This window comes from Patiria miniata, unplaced genomic scaffold, assembly GCF_015706575.1.
Source record: "Patiria miniata isolate m_02_andy unplaced genomic scaffold, ASM1570657v1 HiC_scaffold_10, whole genome shotgun sequence".
In the NCBI taxonomy this organism is placed as follows: Eukaryota; Metazoa; Echinodermata; class Asteroidea; order Valvatida; family Asterinidae; genus Patiria; species Patiria miniata.
This window is the reverse complement of record NW_024037048.1, coordinates 11,547,214-11,567,127: the sequence shown is the minus strand read 5'-3', so window position 1 is coordinate 11,567,127 and position 19,914 is coordinate 11,547,214. Positions and strand designations below refer to the sequence as shown.

The 19,914-nt window shown below is 45.2% G+C and overlaps 3 protein-coding genes across 3 annotated transcripts; 2 read left to right on the top strand and 1 right to left on the bottom strand.

Moving 5' to 3' along the window:
* Positions 1 to 2,781, top strand: LOC119737943 (hematopoietic prostaglandin D synthase-like). The gene is made up of 5 exons (XM_038212624.1): positions 1 to 272; positions 415 to 507; positions 1,186 to 1,298; positions 1,640 to 1,747; positions 1,877 to 2,781. The coding sequence occupies exons 1-5, from the start codon at positions 140 to 142 to the stop codon at positions 2,069 to 2,071; spliced, it is 642 nt and encodes a 213-aa protein (XP_038068552.1). The 5' UTR covers positions 1 to 139; the 3' UTR covers positions 2,072 to 2,781.
* Positions 2,782 to 7,960: 5,179 nt separating this feature from the next.
* On the bottom strand, positions 7,961 to 8,598 carry LOC119734199 (caprin-2-like). Its single transcript, XM_038207556.1, has 2 exons — positions 8,500 to 8,598; positions 7,961 to 8,281 (listed from the first exon to the last, which is right to left on the bottom strand). Exons 1-2 carry the CDS (start codon positions 8,596 to 8,598, stop codon positions 7,961 to 7,963), a joined length of 420 nt encoding a protein of 139 aa, XP_038063484.1.
* An 8,719-nt stretch (positions 8,599 to 17,317) lies between these two features.
* On the top strand, positions 17,318 to 18,871 carry LOC119740799. The gene is made up of 4 exons (XM_038216232.1): positions 17,318 to 17,493; positions 17,599 to 17,875; positions 18,261 to 18,439; positions 18,727 to 18,871. Exons 1-4 carry the CDS (start codon positions 17,318 to 17,320, stop codon positions 18,869 to 18,871), a joined length of 777 nt encoding a protein of 258 aa, XP_038072160.1.
* The last annotated feature ends 1,043 nt before the right edge of the window (positions 18,872 to 19,914 follow it).

Below are 19,914 nucleotides of genomic sequence, written 5' to 3'. Positions count from 1 at the left end.
CATACGATGACTTGCTGATTCGCGGATCTCTCATACGTTACCTCCCGCTTCGTTGTCGGCAGACGAAGAATACTGAGGTTTTTGCTAACAGCCATATTTCAACAGCTTCAAATCATCAAAATCAATCCTTCCACCTACCATGGTGAAATACGTCATCCACTACTTCAAGTTCAATGCCCGCGCTGAAAGCCTTCGTTTGGCTTTCAAGCTAGCTGGCGTCGACTACGAAGAGTTAACCATCGGAATTCCAGAATGGCCAAAAGTCAAACCAAGTGAGTTCCTTGCCCAATGAAATTGTTGAACTATTTGTAGGTTTCGGGTCGCACTTCCGAACCAAAAAGAAGGGGTAGGGAAGCAATAATGTGGAAGGATCAGCCCATACATTTCATTGTGAACATCTTTATTTGATTTTAGAATATCCCACTCAGCAGTTACCGGCGTTGGAGGTGGACGGGAAGTTGATCGGGCAGACGAAGGCTTGCCTGCGATATCTAGCCAAGGAATTCGGTGAGCATTATCCTTCAACACATTGTCTTATAGGTTCGCTCATAAGGGCCTGACCCGGCTTCTGCCGTGCCAACGTTAATACACTCCAAGATGTTTGAATTTCATGCGGCAGAGGTTCGACGATTGATGCCGTACTGATGTCCCATCGGAATGTTTAAAGCCTCTCCGCAGTACACAACTGCAGAGCGGTTAGCCTGTTGTTTCTTTCCATACGATGTCATTATAACATTTTTCTTGGTATTTTTGTACAAATACACCTGTTTGTAGTAAAAACAATTCGAAACAAATCTAGGAGTTTTCAATTGCTGCCACACGCGTCATGCGTATTGTGTTTTCCTTTAGACTTTTACGACTTAAGAAAAATTATCATAAAAAAGTTCAAGACGAAAACACGATTGTCCATATACATGTGTACAATATTAAGAATAAAGGTCTTTGTGCAATGATTATAAAAATGTCTATTCGTCTTTGTGCCCGCGCTATACCCCCCCCTCCCCAAATTCAAAAACTAATAAAAAACAACAATTGACTAGAGACAATCGGATCTGGGTGGTTGGAAGTTGTTATTGTGATGTTGACCGCCTTCAAAAGACATTTTAACAAACAATACTTCATGTGATAAACAAGACTTCATTTTCTTCAATTTTTTTTTAAAAAGGTTATTTGTCGTTTCTTTAGGGCTTTACGGAAAGACTTCCCTTGAAGCAGCATACATTGACCAGGCTATGGACATGGTGGAGGACATCTGGCCGGAATTCGAGAATATTTTCCGTGGTCCTTTTGCAAGTCAGGTACTAGAGTTTCAAACGTAGATCCTAACTCAACTAGAGGAGGGTGTGGAGACCAAAACATGTTTAGGGTCCCTTTCCATTAAAATTACCAAACAAACAAACAGACAGACAAACGAACAAACAACCCAATAACCCAACAAACAAACATACAAATGGCAAACGAAGAAACACTGAGAACAAGATGCCGTTACCCTACGGTCAAACCTATATCCCCGTCCCCCGAACAAAACAAATGAACAATGATAAGCTGCCAACCAAGCAACTAAACATCAAAATTTAATTGTTTTAATGAAGATCTGAAAGTAACACTTATTAACGAAAACATTACAATTGTTTTTGAGGCCGTGAGAACAGAAACGTTCTTAAAAGAGAGGGTACCACCTGTCTATGACGCCTTGGAACGCTTACTGGACATGGAGCAAGCTGGGGACTTCTTCGTCGGAAACTCGGTAAAAATCTTGGAGGTTTACAGTGATTAATCTTGCCATTAAAACATCAAAAGCAACATGTGATCACGTTGGTAACCAATCCGAATACTGAGAAAAGCACGTTTGTCCTTTTCTCTTTTGTATCTGTAGATCACAGCGGCTGATATCTTTTTCTTCGCCGCGTCTGATCTTGTGAACGCCACGGGCAAGGGCGCCAACTCTTTGGAGAAGTACCCGAAGCTTACCGCCCTCAGGAGTCGCATTGCTGCCAACCCAAAGATCGCAGCATGGCTGGCAGTGCGACCAGCCGAAGCGTCGTTTGACCAGGATTTTACCCGTGAGTGAGTTCAAGCCTGCGCAGCTATAGTCCGTCAGGCTGTTCATTTATTGCACACAAAAAATACCGTCCTCATGGTTATTTACGCGCGTAGGTCGGCTTAATCATTTACAAAAATGTTCACCTTTGAATTGAGATGTTTGGTTTTCAAAAACTGTTAAAAACCCTTTACTTGTTAGATTTATATGTAGTTTTGAACTTGAAATATCGAATGAACAACTGATTCATGATAAGCTATTGTTAAGTACAAAATGATGATATATTGAGGGATTGACATATGCTACAATCTGCGCACTGTCTGCCTGAATTGGAAGAACCCGTGTAAGATATTTCTTAGAAATTCAATTGATTGCTAAGTAGTGAACGGGCTATACCTGTGTTTGTACTTGCTATCTCATTATTGGTGTTAGCAGATATATCGCTGCCAAGCATTACACACTTCATGCCACCGTTCATTAACTGCTACAACTCTAGCATCCAATAGTGTCTCTGTCTTTGCCCTTTGTTTAATATTCGTGTTTGTCTGATGATGTGTCGCGTGTATATCTATTAAGTCTGTGACCTTTTATAATTTAAAACAATATCACAACAGTTGTGAAGTTGGGATGTTGTATTACAGTGTATGATGTTTTCCGTCAATTTGTGTCCTTCTTGCTTAATATATTCTACATCTATACAAATACTCCAATTCATTATCTTTCTGTGACGTCACTGATAACAATGCTTGCAATATTCGTTGTGTAGATCATAGCCAGAAAAAGGATGTGTAATAAACTTGCGATGATGAAAAAAAGACCTTTTTTGCTCGTTATTTTGTTTTCAAAAATCAAACAGAAAAGCGCATGCATTAAATAACACGTTTGTGCTTTTGAAATAATTCGATTATAGTAACTATAGTTAAAATTTGTACCCAATTGTAATTTACTTTCAGCTGTTTATTTCAATTTTTTTTTCTGTCTAGGAAGTTCATTTAGCTTCTCTTTATTATATCTAAGCATATATGACAATTCGTAATGCATTCTCAAACAAACTTGCGTGGAAGTATTTGAAACGTTTAAGCTAGAAAATATCAGAGTTAACGTGCATTTCTAAAACAAAACAAAAAGCTGTCCTTCAACGTTAAGATGGTAAACTGATACATGTCTTAGGCCTTCGACTGTTGACATGTTGTATTCCCAGAATGCAATCCATCTGGTCATGTGACATCGTATAATTTATGGATCTAAATCAAGCAGTTTGGTTAGTTCACTTAGTGACCAACAAATAGTTTTCGACAGAAAGATTCATTCTGTGATAATCATGTTTTGAGTCATCAATAAGCCATATTGAACATTGCATGTTCAACCTTTTTGATAACAGTATTTCATAATTTGTATACTTGCCGAAAACCTACATTTTGCTTGATTCAAATGTATCACAGTGGTCGGGTAAACATCAATTAATTATCACGCAGTTCATTATCAAAGTATTTTGCACTTCGTGAAATCATACACTCTCAAAAAGATATGTAAAAAATAATTAGGTAAAAATTGTTATGTGAAATGATACACAATTTCGGTAAAATTCGCCGAAAAAAGTACCTCGAAAACATGGAAATTGTAAAATACATATTGAATAAGAAAATAATTAATAAAAACAGTCAGTTTACCTTAATTGTGTAAAAACGTACTGCAATTAGGTAAAACGTGCTAAAACAAGGTAAAAACGTACACGCGATGACGCGATGCAGCTAGCACATAACAGCATAAGTGAAGATGGAGTACACCGTGACGACTGTTACAACGAGGGTATATGCCGGAATTAACGGTCTTTGAATATAACATTTTCTAAAGCTCTTGTGATTGTTATACCGTCCACAAGCCCTAGAAATGCCTGGACACTTTGTACGATAACAACCCCAGGATATTCTTAATATTAGCCACTGCGCGTATTATACAACTCGTACGTGAACCAACTCGTAGCGAGACAACTCATACATGTCGTACGCGGGCCAACTCGTACGCCAGCCAACTCGTATGCGAGCCAAAATTAGCCAATTTAAAGAAATTGAACAATTCACCGTTCCCAGTACATAGTCAAGAATTGTCGACCACATATAATTTTGTATACAAGTTTAATTCTGTGTACGAGTTGGTCGCGTACGAGTTGGTTCGCGTACAAGTCGACCTATGTAGTATGTGCCCGTATTCATTCATGCGTACATACTCGCCATGGCCAAGCTGAGGGCCATGAGTTATGCATCCTGTACTGTTGTATCTTATCTTGCAAAGTGTCCAAGAACTGCTATGCATTGGGGACGGTATGACAATCACAATTAGCTTGAGGAAAATGTCATCTTCAAAGACCGAAAGTAGCTGTTGTCACAGACGTAATGGTTTCTCCAACGTATTGCTATATGCTGTGATATGCTACACAGTTCGGGAAGGTAATAAATAAAATTACAATGAAACATGTCGTGTTTTGATGGGCTTCCGTAGTTTTTTACGTTCAGAAAACAAAAGGCCAACATTAACAGCTGCACCTAGCGTCGGATGGTGTGTAGTCCTGTATTCGTTGAACAGCGCCCCCTGTTGCCTCTAAACGAGGTTGGCTTGAACTTCGAGTTCCCGACAGCCCTACCCTTCATCCAACTCCCAAAATGAAACAGCCTGGTTCCAGTGATAGATCGTAATAAGCATGATGTCTAGGCTGGGGTGACAGATGGAAGGTTGGGTCCAGAAAGGAATTATGTAGAGCCGGTATGAGAGGCATGCAGGGGGTTGTCTTCGTTGTATGAGTGAAACTGATGCTAGAAGAATCTTAAACACGTTCAAACACTTACCACCAGCCCAGGTCAAACCAGCAAAAAAAATTCCCTTCCCCACCCAAAGAAGAAAAAGCGTGTTATTAAAAATGCAAAGCCCCTCTAAAAACCCCGAACGCCACTCCAACATCCACTACAACTGCATATCGAACCAATAGAGGGCGGAAAACCAATAGACTCGAAAGTTTGGTGCGCAAAGGATGAAATAAACGTCCCAAAGCTACGTCATGGCAGCGCCGAGAGGTGGAGTGGACATGAAGAAGCGCGAGAAGAAGCTGAAGCTGGGAAATAGGCGAGGTAAGGAAAATGGCTCCACCTCATAATCATGCACCCTTTGTGTCTGCTTAAAGTTGCTAGTGCTAGAGCAGGCAAGTATGATGTATTCCTAGTTTGGTCATAAAAATATTACAATATTTAAAACTGTATTTGTGATATTTTAAGGATACATAGCAAGGATACTGGCAGTGCAATGGCAGATTGTAACGACCAGAAGAGGTAAGTGCCTAGGTATGTGTCGACGACTCCAGGATGATGATAGAAAAAATCCTGATTCTTACCTCAGACGAAATGGGGGCTGGATACTTTTGACACTAGATGGCACTGTTCGTGATTGAATCTTGACTATGTATTCATTCGCTCTTTTCTTAATCACAATTAAATGTACTTCTTTGTGCAGTCACCCCAACAAGAACTGCCTTGATTTCTTCGTCGATTTCTTCGACGCGCTGTTCCCACTGGGAACAGTCCGTGTTCTTTTTGGAAACACCGAGTGTTCCCAAAAAGAACCTTCCGATGGGAACGTTGGATGATTTTTAGGAACACGGGCGTATTTGTGCCTTCCCAACGGAACGTTCCCGATGGGCACACTCGTAATCGAACCCATTCGCGAATTTTCTCTGCCTTTTCTGTGCATGTACATGACCTGATGCACTATGTGCACGTACCTCACTGTGTTTTTGGTTGTCTGCTGACGTGACCTGGCTGTGTCCCCGTCGCGTAATTTTTATTTACACCGTAGTGTAGGGTACTTCGTACTTTGTACTCAAGCCTGTTCATACCAGGCTTCAGTGGACTGGAGACTAGGGACTTTATTTCCTTTTAAAAAAAAAATCCTCCGGAGCCTCGAATCTAAAAAGAAACGAAAATTGCTGCTATACAATTAGTATCCAACTGAAAAATAATTTGTCTTAGATACAACTTAAAATTGTTAGAAAAAAAAGGAAAATCTGAAGAGGGAAGAGCAAGGAATCGAACCCGGAATCCCTATTCACGAGCCAGCATGCCTAACCAATAGGAAACGCAGCACTAGTTTCACAACAAACGTGTATTAATACATTCGTTTACGGTGTGTCTCGCGCTGGAATGGCACTTTCACGTTTCAACAATAATATTTTGTTGAAACATAAATATTTGTATTATTGGAGTTTAGGACCTTGTTCTAGTCTGAGTAATTTGGACCCGAAAGGTACGGCCGCATCGATCGCGGGCAATTAATTTGGCGTACAGGCCCGGCAAAAACGATGTGCACGGACGCCGGACACGTTGACCGAACCAGCCAGGCTACCCAACCCGTACGTACCCATGCACCACCGATGATCACCTGATGATCACCCACGGCAGCGGCATATTTTCGCCAAACACATTACACGCTGCAATTTAATGTAATTCTATCGATACATATTCACATATTACGACGAGAAGTACCTTTTTATTCTGCATCTGCATTATTTTGTCTGTCTTCCGCCACATTCAGTGTCGCGTGTCACCGAATGCGAGTTTTACCAATGGGAAAGTTCCAATGAGAACGCAGCGTCCTTTCCCTGAGGGGGCTATTTAATGTACTATAGCTGAAGGTTGAATGGAATGTTTTCCTACCACTATGTAACTTGAGCCACCCGGCCCTCACACCCCGACCATTCACCCCTGGCATCCTTCAGACCCCAAACAGCCATTTAAGCCACAGACTTGCCCTGTGAATGCCATTTGACTGTTCCATTTTGGTAACAGGGGTGATCAAGGCAATCCCTATGTGAACAGTGCTTTTGTACACAAACCTATGTAAATGTGCACAAGCACACTAGGTTTTCCCGCCAATTTTAACCCATCCAGTACAGTACCCAAACGACACCCCCTCTAGTGGATGTACCAAGGTCCATACTAGGATCTAGTGATAGATGACCTTCGGCATGGTTACCACGTGGCTAGGACAATATAAAACATAGAAATGTGAGTAGACTTTATTCCAGTCTGACTCAGGGTGTGTTTTTAAGCGTTCCCTTTGAGAACGCTTGCTGGGAACACCAACTGTTCCCATTGGGAACAGAGAGTGTTCCCACGCGGAACAGCAGTTGTTCCCAGCGGCCAAATGGAACGGGAACGTTCCGACTTAGGAGACGCTCCCTAAAGTGGATCCGGAGTGGAGGCCTGGTTATTTACCCAGGTTAAAGTGGTTTCGGAATGGGGGCCGGTTATGTACCCCCCAGGGTAAAGTGGATCCGGAGTGGGGGCTCGGTTATGTTTCCCAAGTTCTTTCGGTTTGATGATTCCAAGGTTTCGTGGGAGCCAGTTTATGTTGCCCAAAGGATTTCAGCTGTGAAAGACTGGCATCAGGCCGTTTACAATATACGCTGGTTGTGCTGGCGAAACGGGAACAGTTAATATAAATTCTGATCATATATTGGTATATGACACATAAACACATGCGGGCTGCGGAAAATCCAACATTCATACGTTCATTTCAGTTTATTTTCGTTCGTGTCTGAGTGTGATTGTTACTTATGTATAATTCTTACGTATAATAACCATTAAAAAAATGCAATCATTGCGTATTGTATTGCAGATGAGTGCCTTATGGTACAAAACAGTCAGTCCAGAAGAGGAAATATGCCAAAGTTTGATTAGCTCATATTCTGAATTTATTGCATGATTATAGCTCTACAGGAAAAGGCGACCTTGTTTCGAAAAAAAAATATTCAATCAAATTGACATTGAAAATTATTGCTTTCATTCGTTGGTTAATGTTGAGGCAAAATGGAAAGCGATTTCAAAAATCAGCAACACGATGCTGATGTATATTTATGCGCTTATGTTTAATTCATTCGGGGTAAAGGAGGAAACCACTGAATGAGGTCCACGGATAGGCGGATTCACTAAACGCCCTACCGTAAATGGTTAGATACACCTTGTCTCCTTGCTGCAGAACCAGCACCCCGCTCCCAGACACCTGCTCATAGGGACTTCCATCATTACTAAGGCCAGAGACAACCGCGTCACCGTTCTTCCGGAGATGAACGTGCAGGTTGCTGGAAGGATTTTTGGTCGCAGAAAACATGAAAACGTAGGTGCCCGGGACAGTACACGTGAATGTTCCAGTGTCGAGATCAAAGTTGGTACCCGGCAGAAGCGTCTTGGTCTCCTGAAAGGGCAAATCGGTGTCATCATTTGAGGAGGTATATGAGGGACTCGTCCTCACCACGGTGAATGCTACCCGCTGGTTGGAGTCGTCTGGTGTCTCCCCTGGCTCACCCTTTTGACCTTTGACACCAGCTTGACCGGTCGGACCTATTTCTCCTTTAGGTCCAGGGTTCCCAACTGCACCCTGATCACCCATAGGGCCCGTCGGTCCCATCTCACCTTTTTGTCCTGCATTGCCCTTGCAACCTGGATAGCCAGGCACACCTGGAATTCCAGGTATTCCAGCCGGTCCCTGGGAGCACATTGGACACGCCTCATCAGACGCACGACTTTCACCGTGCGAGGGAACCGGCCCAGTAACGGAAGCTCGGAGCTTGACAGAGTTACCCAGAAGGAGGGCGATTGAAAAACATGTTGCCATGCATATGTTCATCTGTTGAAAAAGGGGGGGGGGATGGGAAAAAAATACAATTTTAGGGAGAAACACGTGGAGAAAATATTGGAGAAGAGGAGAAAACAATAAATTCCGAGAAACGGGAGCACGTCAGAGTAGGGTAATTTGTATTGAAATGTTTCCGTCGTTTGAAGAATTCAATGCATGCGCGTTTTAATTCTCCGAACATTTTTAACCTGACAAATTCGAACGGCTTCTCATTCTTAACGCCCTTCGCTTTATTCTAGGCGACTGAGGGCGCTGCAAGGAATGTACTCGGGACAGAAACAGACGCCAATGGTGCCAATAAGCCTTGTTGAACGAAGATGGCGCTGTAACTATAGTGACTAATAACGATACAGGGGCGGATCCAGGAACTTTCGCAGGGGGGGGGGTTTCATCAGCCAAAAAATCCGAAAAATGTACACGGGTTGTTTTCTCCGGACACTTGGCCTCCTTAAAATCAAACACTGGGTGGGGTGGGGGGGGGGGGGGGGGCGCTGGTACCATATTTCAATAGGGGGCGCTGTTCAAATTCCACGATTATTAATACTACATTACAGAATGATGTACCGTATTTTGAACAGGCGGACATAATACCAGTATAATTGTGGTTTTTTTGGGGGGGGGGGGGGTTTCACAGCAGGGGGGGGGGTGGTTTCGACTTATTTGTTCAGGAATTTGTATGATAATTTTTTTTTTTACAGAGCTGGGGGGGGGGGGGGGGGGTGAGCCCCCCTCTGCATCCGCGCCTGCAATAGTAGATTGAAGATAGTACTTACCGTCAGTTTACACATTCCTTCAGCTCAAACATTACATTTGTTGATGTTTTCTCTTTTTTTTTTAAATTAGAGTACAGTTTCTAAACTGCTTCAATAAACGGAATCTTTCTTGTGTTGGTACCCAGAAAATGGCGTCATCGCAGCGCCCTCAATCACTCAACATTATGGCTATGAATGTAAAGTTATATAACTTAAGCTGAAAATCGCATTGTTGAAATTGTGTTTAATTGTCTGAGCGAAGTTACAAAACCTCTTAGTTTGGGAGCTAAGTAGAGTTCCATTAACAATTTCAGCACAAATGGTTTGATAGTACCGCGCTATTGTATGTTGGGAGGTAGTTCTGAAATGGCTATTCTTAAGTTTCGCTGGGTAGGATAGGGGTCAGACGACCTAGGTTAAATGTTAACAAAATGTCGAGTTTAATTAACATGTCGCACACAAGTGCCGGTTCTTTTTATTGAAGTTTTGACATTGACCCCTGGTACTAAAAATGCTACTTGAGAATAGAAACAAGTAAGACATGCTTAAGAATGATTCACAGATTGTATCTCCCTTATTACATATAGTATAATCCTGGGGAATAGTGGAGCTGCTTAAGCCCACTATGCCGATTTTTGGGGCGGACCTTGATTTCAACAAAATGGGATACAAGGAATGAATAACCTGAATAACTGTATTAAACATTCATTTTGCTTTTGTTTTCCATGTTTATGAACCCCAATTTAAAGTTGATCTTGTTTCTTTTACCTATTTGGTGGGTGTTGTTAAATACTAGGCGGTATATTAAAGCCGCTTGATTCAAACGAGGCACAATAAATAAAAAAAATTAAGATAGCAAGCATTTTCCCAAACAGGATGGAGCGTCAAGCCTTGAGGTCGCGCTGAGTGGTCGTCTGGGGAAAGCTTGCGGGCTTGGGAAGATCAGCTCTACACTAACAGATGTCAGAATGGATCATAACAAACAGAGGTTTGAACTAGGGAGATCACCACCACCACACTAGCAACCAGATCAATGCTGCAAACCCTGACAATGGTAAACGGGGATCACCCTGATAGGAGACAGCTTTTATTACAAATTATCAAATAAAACACAGCTGGAAACTGACTGGATGCATTAAGTTTGACTCTTGACAGTTGATTTAATGTACACAAAAGCTACATATTGTAACGAAATATTGCTTCGCGCACTGGGCTTCCGTAGCTGCTGAGCGCTGGTGCGCAGGCTGCGTTCCGTGCGGCAGTGTACGTCGCTGGTGCTCTGCGTGCAGTGTATATAAGCGCGCTGCACGTGCGTCGCGGGCGTCTTTCCGCTGCTTGCTCCGTGCGGACGAAAGCAAGTACGCTCTGCCGTTGCTCGCTGGCTGTTGGATTGGTGGGATTAGGCTGTACCCCGTGAACCCTAGTTACGGGGTGAGTAGCTGCATCTTAGGCTTATCGGTCCCGATGTCTATTGTAATTACCTGATTGGTGAATGTTTGTGATTCTTAATTATAAAGTCCCCAAGAGATAATCATCATTGGTGTACGAATCAACCCTGTAATCAACGCCTATATAGAAACCTGTGAATAACTTTGAATAAATCAACCAGTTCAAGTATATAAGCCTGCTGTGGTGCATAATCTTTGACGTGTCTATCCTTGTGTGGTGAGCGTGTGTGCGTGGTGTGCAGACCTAGGCGCCTGGAGGTAGACTTCCCCCAAAACGAGTCCGCCCCTCAGGCCTCTGCGGTTACCGCACGTCGTGGAGGCCGAAGCCCATTATTTGGTCAGCGGTCGACGCTGCCTGGTAAAGTCCGCTACAGATTGGTGTCAGAAATGGGATAGGCGTTGAACTTACTTCACCTGCATAGGACACCTTTTTACTTCACCTGCATAGGACACATTAAATCAATCGCCTGTTTAGGACACAATAAATCCCCTGCCGAGGAGTTGGAGATTAGCCAATGGTCCCTTGAAATGAGACGGCAGTTGGAGAAGTTGTATACGCAGCTCCACTCAGAGTTGGACCAACTACGGGTGCAGTTAGGTGAAATAGATAGCAAGAGGCCACGAGTACCGGAAGCGACGATGGAGTTTGAATCACCACCTTCGAGAGGAAGGTATAATGATGATTATACCGGAAGGGCCTCGACGCTGGCGAACTATGGAGACTCGGGGAGCAGTTCATCATCTACACCTGTGCCAAGGCGCAGGCCGACACCTAAACCAAGAACAAGTCGTCATGTACCTTCAGTTGTGATGATGGCGCCAGTTATTTCACCAGTTTCATCGTCTACAGCGATGGGCGCAGTAGTTGATGTCGACGGAGTAGGCGGTGGACACATCATGAACATTGGTCCGTCGATGGAGAGGAGTTCTTCCTTGCAACTAACAGAAAGAACGACCGACCAATTAGAGGAGCCTTCAGTTAGAAAAGATTTGAAGCGTGAAGGGAGACACGAGGGAAATCGAGGGAAAGATGAGATCTAATCAATGGGATGACAAACAGGCGAAAGTTTTCTTAGCTGCCAGTCTGCAGGGGACATCCGTGAAGGTGCTGAGTAACGGACCGGCTGGTGAAGAAATGACGTATGAAGACATGAAAGACAGACTAAAAAGGAGATTTGGTCCGGGGCAGTTGTCCAAAAATCATCTGATGGAACTTCATTGTAGGCTGCAAGGCCCGAGAGAAACCTTAAAGGAACTTGGTCAGGCGATATGGAAGCTGGCCACACTAGCCTTATCGGAGATTGCAGATGAGAGGAAAGACCGCCTAGCAAGAGGCCATTTTTCCGATGCAATTGAGGACCAAGCTATACGGGAGGGGATTTTTTGGGAGAGGCCAAATACGCTCGATGAGGCAATCAGAGCGGCCATGGCGACGGAGAGTTTCTTGAAAATAGAGGAACAACAGAGTGGTCATAGACAGAAACACGCTCGAGTTCTTGCTGGGGAGCCAGACACGCTGCAGCATGGACTGGAAGGGATTGTCGATGATATTTACCGGAGAACAACTCAGGCCATACAAGAGGCGCGAGTCGAAACAAGTGCTTTGGTGAAAAACCAGCTTGCCAAGGCAACATCTACGGACGGACTTCGGAAGGAGAAACAAGACGAAGACAGTAACACCTATCATAGACGGCGATTTATGGCGGACATAGTGTGCTACAGGTGTGGTGGAAACGGGCACTTCGCACGAAATTGCAGAGCCACTGCGGAAGAGGGGAATAAGTCAGGAAACGGGCTGCAGCCGACCCAGAGGCCCAAGAAAAGCTGCCTGGAGACGAGGGCCAAAACATCAAGGCGCACGACCAGTAGCAGGCGAGTGCGCTGACAAATTGCCAAAGGCGAGCGCAAAGGGAGGCATGTATGTTCCTGCAGTGATACGGGGGCAGCATGCGAAACTGCTGATAGACACCGGAGCCACGGACACATTCCTTTCATCTGCATTGTATTACAAAATCTCACCAGAGCGAAGACCCCACCTTCAAGCAGATGGATCGCACATTAAGAATGCTGATGGTTCAGTTATAGCGACACTGGGCAGCGCCTGGATGCAGGTGCAGGTAGGAAAGACTACACACACACGCTGAATATGCAACATTTGGAGCTTATCCGACAATGGATGACATCTTGCGCATGGATTTTTTGCTACCGACGTGCGGAACACTTCACTTCAGAACACTACAACTATCTGTCAATGGCGAGGGGTGCAGTGTAGTGATGGAATGGGGTCAGCTTTTTGTGCAAGAACCGTCATTGGACGGACTACAAGGGTGCCTCCTGGACACGAAGCAATTTTACAAGGGCACGTAACTGGCAAGGAGCAGGCAAGGGCGGATCCAGGGGGGGGCCAAAGGGGGCCATGGCCCCCCCAAAAACGAAATCAATTTTTTTTTTTTATGTGACATCGCAATAACGGCAGGCAATGAGTACACCACCATCTTTCCCTCAAAAAAAAAAATTGGTTAAAGTGGTCAGAAATTGCCTCAGATCGCACCACAGAGCATCTAGAATCCAAAAAAATTTCGGGGCCCTTAAGCGGGCCCCGAACCCCACGCCGTAATTTTTTTGACCCACTTTTTGACATCGCAATAAAGGCAGGCAATGAGTACACCACCATCTATTCCTCAAAAAAAACATTGGTTAAAGTGGTCAGAAATTGCCTCAGATCGCACCACAGAGCATCTAGAATCCAAAAATTTTTCGGGGCCCTTAAGCGGGCCCCGAACCCCACGCCGTAATTTTTTTGACCCACTTTTTGGGGGGACCACAATTTTTTTGGCCCCCCCCAAAATTGTGTTCTGGATCCGCCCTTGGGAGCAGGTTAACAGCATTGGAGTCATTGAGCCGGCTGACCGGAATGATATTTCCGACAGGGAAATGCTTGTGGCACGGACAGTGGTGACTGCAAAACAGGGTGTTCTGCCGATCCGTGTGTTTAACCCGGGTAGGCGTGAATGCGTAGTCCGTAGAGGGACTATGGCTGGCTACCTTACTCATGTAGAGGTGGACGAGATAGAGGAGATACAAGGCGCACAATCTCAAGCGGCTGGATCACAAGACGTTTCTGATCACCTTGCAGATATATTTAGCAGATGCAACCAAGATGTGTTCTCCAGAGGCGATGAGGACATTGGTGGGACAGACTGTGTCAAGGATCACATTGAAACGGGCGATGCGGCGCCTGTGAAGCAAAAACCGAGAAGATATTCGCCAAAAGAACAAGAGGAGATAACACGTCAAGTGCAGAAGTTGCTTGCTGGTGGACAGATAGAACAATCAGACAGTCCATGGGCATCCAACGTCGTGCTTGTAAACAAGAAAGACGGAACAAAGAGGTTCTGTGTTGACTATCGCCGCTTGAACTTATTGACAATAGAGGAAGCGTACCCGATACTGCGTATCGATGATACACTAAACACCTTTGGCAGGGGCCAAGTGGTTTTCCACGTTGGATCTCGCTGCGGGGTATTGGCAGGTAGAGCTTGACGACGAGGCCAAGAAGAAATCAGCATTCGTGGTCCGCGGTGGTCTTTACTGCTGGCGGGTCATGCCGTTTGGCACTGCAATTCCCTCCTTCACATTTGAGAGGTTAATGGAGCGGGTTTTGGCGGGCCTCCAATGGGATATGCTCCTAGTATATCTTGATGACGTAATCATGTTTGCCAAGACTGTAGAAGAAGAGTTAAGACGCCTTGAGGTGGTCTTTTAACGCCTTCGAGGCGCGGGTTAGAAACTTAAGCCAAAAAAGTGTGAGTTGTTCAAGTAGCAGGTGTTGTACCTAGGGCATGTCGTATCAAGCGAGGGCGTTGCTACGGACCCAGAGAAGATACGGGTAGTACGCGACTGGCCGACGCCAACAACTGTAACCGAGGTGCAAAGTGTCATAGGATTGGCGTCATATTATAGCCGACACAGCCCGACCCCTGCATCGCTTGACAGAGAAAGGAAGGCAGTTTAAGTGGGACGACAATTGTGAAGCATCGTTTCAGCGGCTCAAGGGACTGCTCCAAGAGGCACCTATATTGGCCTACCCTAACCCTGAAGAAGATTACATCCTTGATACAGACGCCAGCAACGTAGGCATAGGCGCTGTTCTTTCTCAGTACGATATCACCATAATTCACAGGGTTGGACGTTCCCATGGAAACGCGGATGGTCTCTCGCGCCGGCCGTGTCCACAGTGTGGTATGGATGACAGAGACATAACAGCAAAGACCTATCCAGGCGAAGTGAACCAAAGAGGAGACGAGGCAAACCCGTGGAAGAACCTACAGTGCGGATAGTGACAATAGAACCAACATTAACACACGAATCATGGAGACGGGAACAGGAGGACGATCAAACACTTGGTTGGATCCTAAGGGTGAAGGCCGCTGCCACAGCTAGCCCAGAGTGGTCAGAGATTACATCAAGTTCGCTTTCAGTGAAGTCGTATTGGCCGCGTTGGGACCAGATAAAGATTAGAAAAGGACTCTTGTGTAAGAGGTGGGAGTCGGATAATGGCGGGCAGATAAGATAATAATAATAATAATAATAGTGGCATCTTATTAAGCGCAAACAGGTCCATCACTAGGTGACGCTCATGGCGCTATACAAAGAGTAAGCACAAACTACAAAACTTAAATGACAAAAATTATAAATGACAAAACTACAAATTATAAATGCTAGGTTCAAGACATATGAATTGCAAGGTGCAGGCCGAAGAGGAGATTAGGATGTGAACAGGTAGGTTTTGAGTTCTTGTTTGAAGGAGATCGAAGAGTGTCGGGATCGAGGAACTTGAAGAAGGGAGGAGTCTGATGATCGAAGCCTGCGTGGGGGGTGGTATGCCTGTATTGAGTTTTGTAAGTAGACTGGTGAGGAGCCATGGACTGCGTGGTAGACCAACAACAGAACTTTGAAGGTGATGCGTTTGTCAACGGGCAGCCAGTGAAGAGACTGAAGGACAGGTGTTATGTGACATGCTTTCTTGGTGAGAGTGACTAGTCTGGCTGCGGAATTTTGGAGGCGTTGCAGTTTATTTAGCTGTTGTTGAGGGAGGCTTACAAATATGGAGTTGCAGAAATCAAGGCGTGAAGAAATGAGGGCGTGGACTAGTTGTTCAGTTGCATTCCGACTCAGGTACTTGCGAACAAAACCAAGGTTGCGAAGTTGGTATCTGATTGACCTAGACACATGGGAAACGTGGTCATGGAAGGACATATTGGTGTCGAAGATGACACCAAGATTGCGAGTTTTGGCAGATGAGTAGATACTGCTAGTACCCACTTGTACATGAAAACCCTTCGTATCCACCTTGCCAAGCATTTGCTTTGAGCCCAGAAGAATGAGTTCAGACTTCAAGTGGTTGAGTTTTAGACCGCTAGAGTCCATCCACGTGTTGATGTGTTTGATGCATGCCTCCAGTTGTTTTGCTGCGGATGACATAGCAATGGCAGATGGTGGGAAAGAAACATACAGCTGTATGTCGTCAGCATAACAATGGTATTTGATGTTGTGCGCGTTGATGATATTACCTACAGGTTGAAGATATATTGAAAACAAGAGAGGACCACCGACTGATCCCTGGGGGACACCATAGGCAAGATGGCTAGCTTCAGACTTTGCATTTCCGATGCATACACGCTGAGAGCGATTTGTCAGATAGGACATGAACCACTGCAAAGCTGTTCCGCTGACTCCCAACGAGCATAACTGATCGATGAGGATACGATGGTCTACCGTGTCAAATGCTGAGGACATGTCAAGCAGAACAAGGGCTGTGATGTTTCCATTATCCATTTGTTGAAGTACGTTGTCCGTTAAATTTGTGAGAAGTGTTTCTACGCTATGATTTGAACGGTATGCTGATTGATTGCTGTCAAGTAGCGAATGTTCCTGCAAATGATCTGAGAGACGAGAGAATGCCACACGTTCCAAGACTTTGGAGAGATATGGAAGGTTGGATATTGGACGGTAACTCTGCAAGGAATTTGTGTCCATACCAGGTTTCTTTAATGTTGGTCGAACAATCGCTCTCTTTAGGACTTCAGGAACGACTCCAGTATCCAAGCTCACATTGATGATGTTAGTGATGACTGGGGTGATGGCAGACATACATTTTTTTAGAAGAGAGGTAGGGATCGGGTCTAACTCACATGACTTTGCTGGTGACCTTGCCATGATGTTGCGAACTTCATCTGTAGATGCAGGAGCAAGAGTATTGAAGATACCAGGTTATTGTGCCAAAACCACATCGGCAAGAGGTAGTGGACGAACTTCATGGGGGACAGACAGGAGGACACCTTGGTCAGAAGAAAACATTGGCAATGGTGCGCCAGAGATTTTATTGGTCAGGGATGAATGCCGATGTTAGGTCCTTTGTCAGGCAGTGTGACACGTGCGCCTCAAAGAAGTCGCCTACTAAACGTCGAAGAGCCCCGCTGCAACAGTATGTAGTTGGTGCCCCGATGCAGCGTGTGGCACTGGACATCCTTGGACCTCTTCCAGAAACCGAACGTGGCAACAAATATGTGTAAGTCATGGGCGACTACTTCAGTAAATGGATAGAGGCGTATCCAGTGCCTGACAAGAGAGCAAAGACTGTGGCTCAGAAGTTAGATATGGAATTTGTGTGTAGATTCGGAGTCCCCGTCGAGCTACATTCAGATCAGGGGAGGAACTTTGAATCCCAGGTGTTTGGAGAGATGTGCAAGGTTCTGGGGATTAAGAAGCGTACGACATTATACAACCCAAAATCGGATGTGATGATAGAGCGCTTCAACCGGACCTTGCTCAGTATGGTTGCTGTGGTGATAGCCCATCGACGTCAACGCGATTGGGATGAGAAGGTGGCACTTGCAACGTTCGCCTACCGGGCAACACCACACGAGACTACGGGGGAAACACCTAACATGGTAATGTTAGGCAGGGAGGTGCTCTTGTCTTTAGACTTGACAACTAGGGTGGCCTCAGACGAGGATAAGGGAGATGTCAGAAGCGATTATGTCTACGACTTAAGGGAAGGAATGCGATTTGCGCACGAATAGGCCAGGGAGCACTTAAAAAAACAGTGCAAGGCGGCAGAAGAAATACTACGACCACAAGCCAAGTTCAACGACGCTAAGGACCGGGCAGTTTGTTTGGTTACATAACCCGAGTAAGAAAAAAAGGCCTGCCACCTAAGTTGGAACGGAGGTTGAAGGACCTTACTTTATTTTGAAGAAGATATCGGAGGTCACTTTCAGAATTCAGAGGAACCGACGGGTAAAGAAGAAAGTTGTTCATTTCGACCGACTAAAGCCATATGAAGGTCGCCCACTCTTGCCTTGGGATGGGACAGAGCCAGATGGAACACATCGTCAACCACAGAGACAAGAAGGAGAATCAGAGATAGTAGGAGTGGAAAACGCTGAGGCGTTAGAAGAGACTCTATACGAGGAAGTAGAAGCGGAAGAAGCTAGGGAGCTTAGTGAACCAGGGCAAGAAATACCAGAAACCCTAGAAGTACAAGAAGGAAAGCCAAAGATAGACTCTTGAACATGTAGCCGGGAGAAGAAATTCACCTAGGTATCGCCGTAAACCACAACGTTACTTGTAACATCACACATAGAAAGCGGGACCTACGTAGGGTTAACCCAGGGAATCACCTCCTCTGAGGCGTGGATGTGCGAAGAGAGACTGAATGAGTTGTGAAAAGTATACACCCTAAAGGTTTAAAGTTAGCAGTAAGGACTAACCGTAAACTCATTCTGTAATTTGTCGACAGAGTCATCATCATGAAAAACTCACCACCGAAGAAGACACCAAGGGACCTTGATGAAGCAGCGACAGGGAAGTGCCCCACCTGCCATGATGTGTTTCTGCACAAGCGCAGTTTGGAGCGACACATCAAGGTGGAGCATGGCCCGTGAGCACAGAAACAACAGACGGGATAACCTATGGGCCCACTTTCGTGACTGTCACCAATCGGCACAGAGAGAAGTAAGCCAGATTAGAGCTGAGACGTACAGACGTGCCACAAGCGGCCACAGAGGTCAAGATACCCGCAACTGCAGCGGATGGTGAGGATGAGAGTGTGCGGAGATAATGGTGTCTGCATCACCGCGTATGTGGGAGAATAAGGGGTCCGGGAACCCACAGGAATGGCGACCTGTCAGGCCAGGAGGAAAACCATTAAGCATGATGAGGTTGATACGTGGTCTGGGAGAAAATCCCGAGGAAGGCGTCGCAGAGACGGAGGGCCTGCCCATGCCCTCCTCACCCTTCCAGATCAACAAGCTGCTACCTGGACAAATGGTTCGCTGGAGGGAGGTAAAGGAGACCTACCTATACAAAGGCGACGACAAGGTGATCACCGGTGAGACGTCTCGCGAATTTGATGTTGTTTACTTACGGCCCTATGCTGAGTAAGTGGAGACCAAGGGGAAAGAGCCGAGCACCGCACCACCTGGTCAGAGTCGACACCTGTGCAGGCTGGTGAGGTTGGAGGGTGGCCAAGCAGGAGCACCATACAAGGATAACGACCTAGTTGACGCCATGATCGGCAATGCTCGGCGAGTGGCAGAGACTGACGTACGGGAAGTCTACGTGGATGGAGAGAGAGTAACGAAGGACAAGACAAAGCGGGTCTTCGACTGCAGTTTCCAAGCGGGAGTTGCAGTGAAAAGAAAACCATAGCTGTGCAGGGACTTTAAACTTTAAAGATTGATGTTAACACCTTGAAGGACCTTTTTTGTGTGTGTTGCCGAGTTCGACCTTCTAGGCGTTTGAGGACAGGGTCTCATTGTTGTTTAACTAAAGTCTTATGAAAGAGTTTTTGTAAACGATCTCAGGTTTAAAATCAAACCTGTAAAGGCTCTTGAGGATAGGGTCTTATTGTTGTTTTACCTAAAGTTTATGAAAGAGATTTGTAACCTTTTATTTTTGTATAAGAAAGCCTTACGTAGTTTTCTGA

What these genes read in the sequence shown, in the direction of transcription:
- LOC119737943 (XM_038212624.1), top strand. Translation starts at nt 140, where the DNA reads ATGGTGAAATACGTCATCCACTACTTCAAGTTCAATGCCCGCGCTGAA. An exon ending in ATGGCCAAAAGTCAAACCAA is followed by an intron (nt 273 to 414) that starts GTGAGTTCCTTG and finishes ATTTGATTTTAG; the next exon opens with AATATCCCACTCAGCAGTTA. An exon ending in ACTTCTTCGTCGGAAACTCG is followed by an intron (nt 1,748 to 1,876) that starts GTAAAAATCTTG and finishes TTGTATCTGTAG; the next exon opens with ATCACAGCGGCTGATATCTT.
- LOC119734199 (XM_038207556.1), bottom strand. Translation starts at nt 8,598, where the DNA reads ATGAGGCGTGTCCAATGTGCTCCCAGGGACCGGCTGGAATACCTGGAA. An exon ending in GGGCAATGCAGGACAAAAAG is followed by an intron (nt 8,282 to 8,499) that starts GTGAGATGGGAC and finishes TTGCCCTTTCAG; the next exon opens with GAGACCAAGACGCTTCTGCC.
- LOC119740799 (XM_038216232.1), top strand. Translation starts at nt 17,318, where the DNA reads ATGAATGCCGATGTTAGGTCCTTTGTCAGGCAGTGTGACACGTGCGCC. An exon ending in CGGGGGAAACACCTAACATG is followed by an intron (nt 17,876 to 18,260) that starts GTAATGTTAGGC and finishes GACCGACTAAAG; the next exon opens with CCATATGAAGGTCGCCCACT. An exon ending in AGGGAGCTTAGTGAACCAGG is followed by an intron (nt 18,440 to 18,726) that starts GCAAGAAATACC and finishes ATTTGTCGACAG; the next exon opens with AGTCATCATCATGAAAAACT.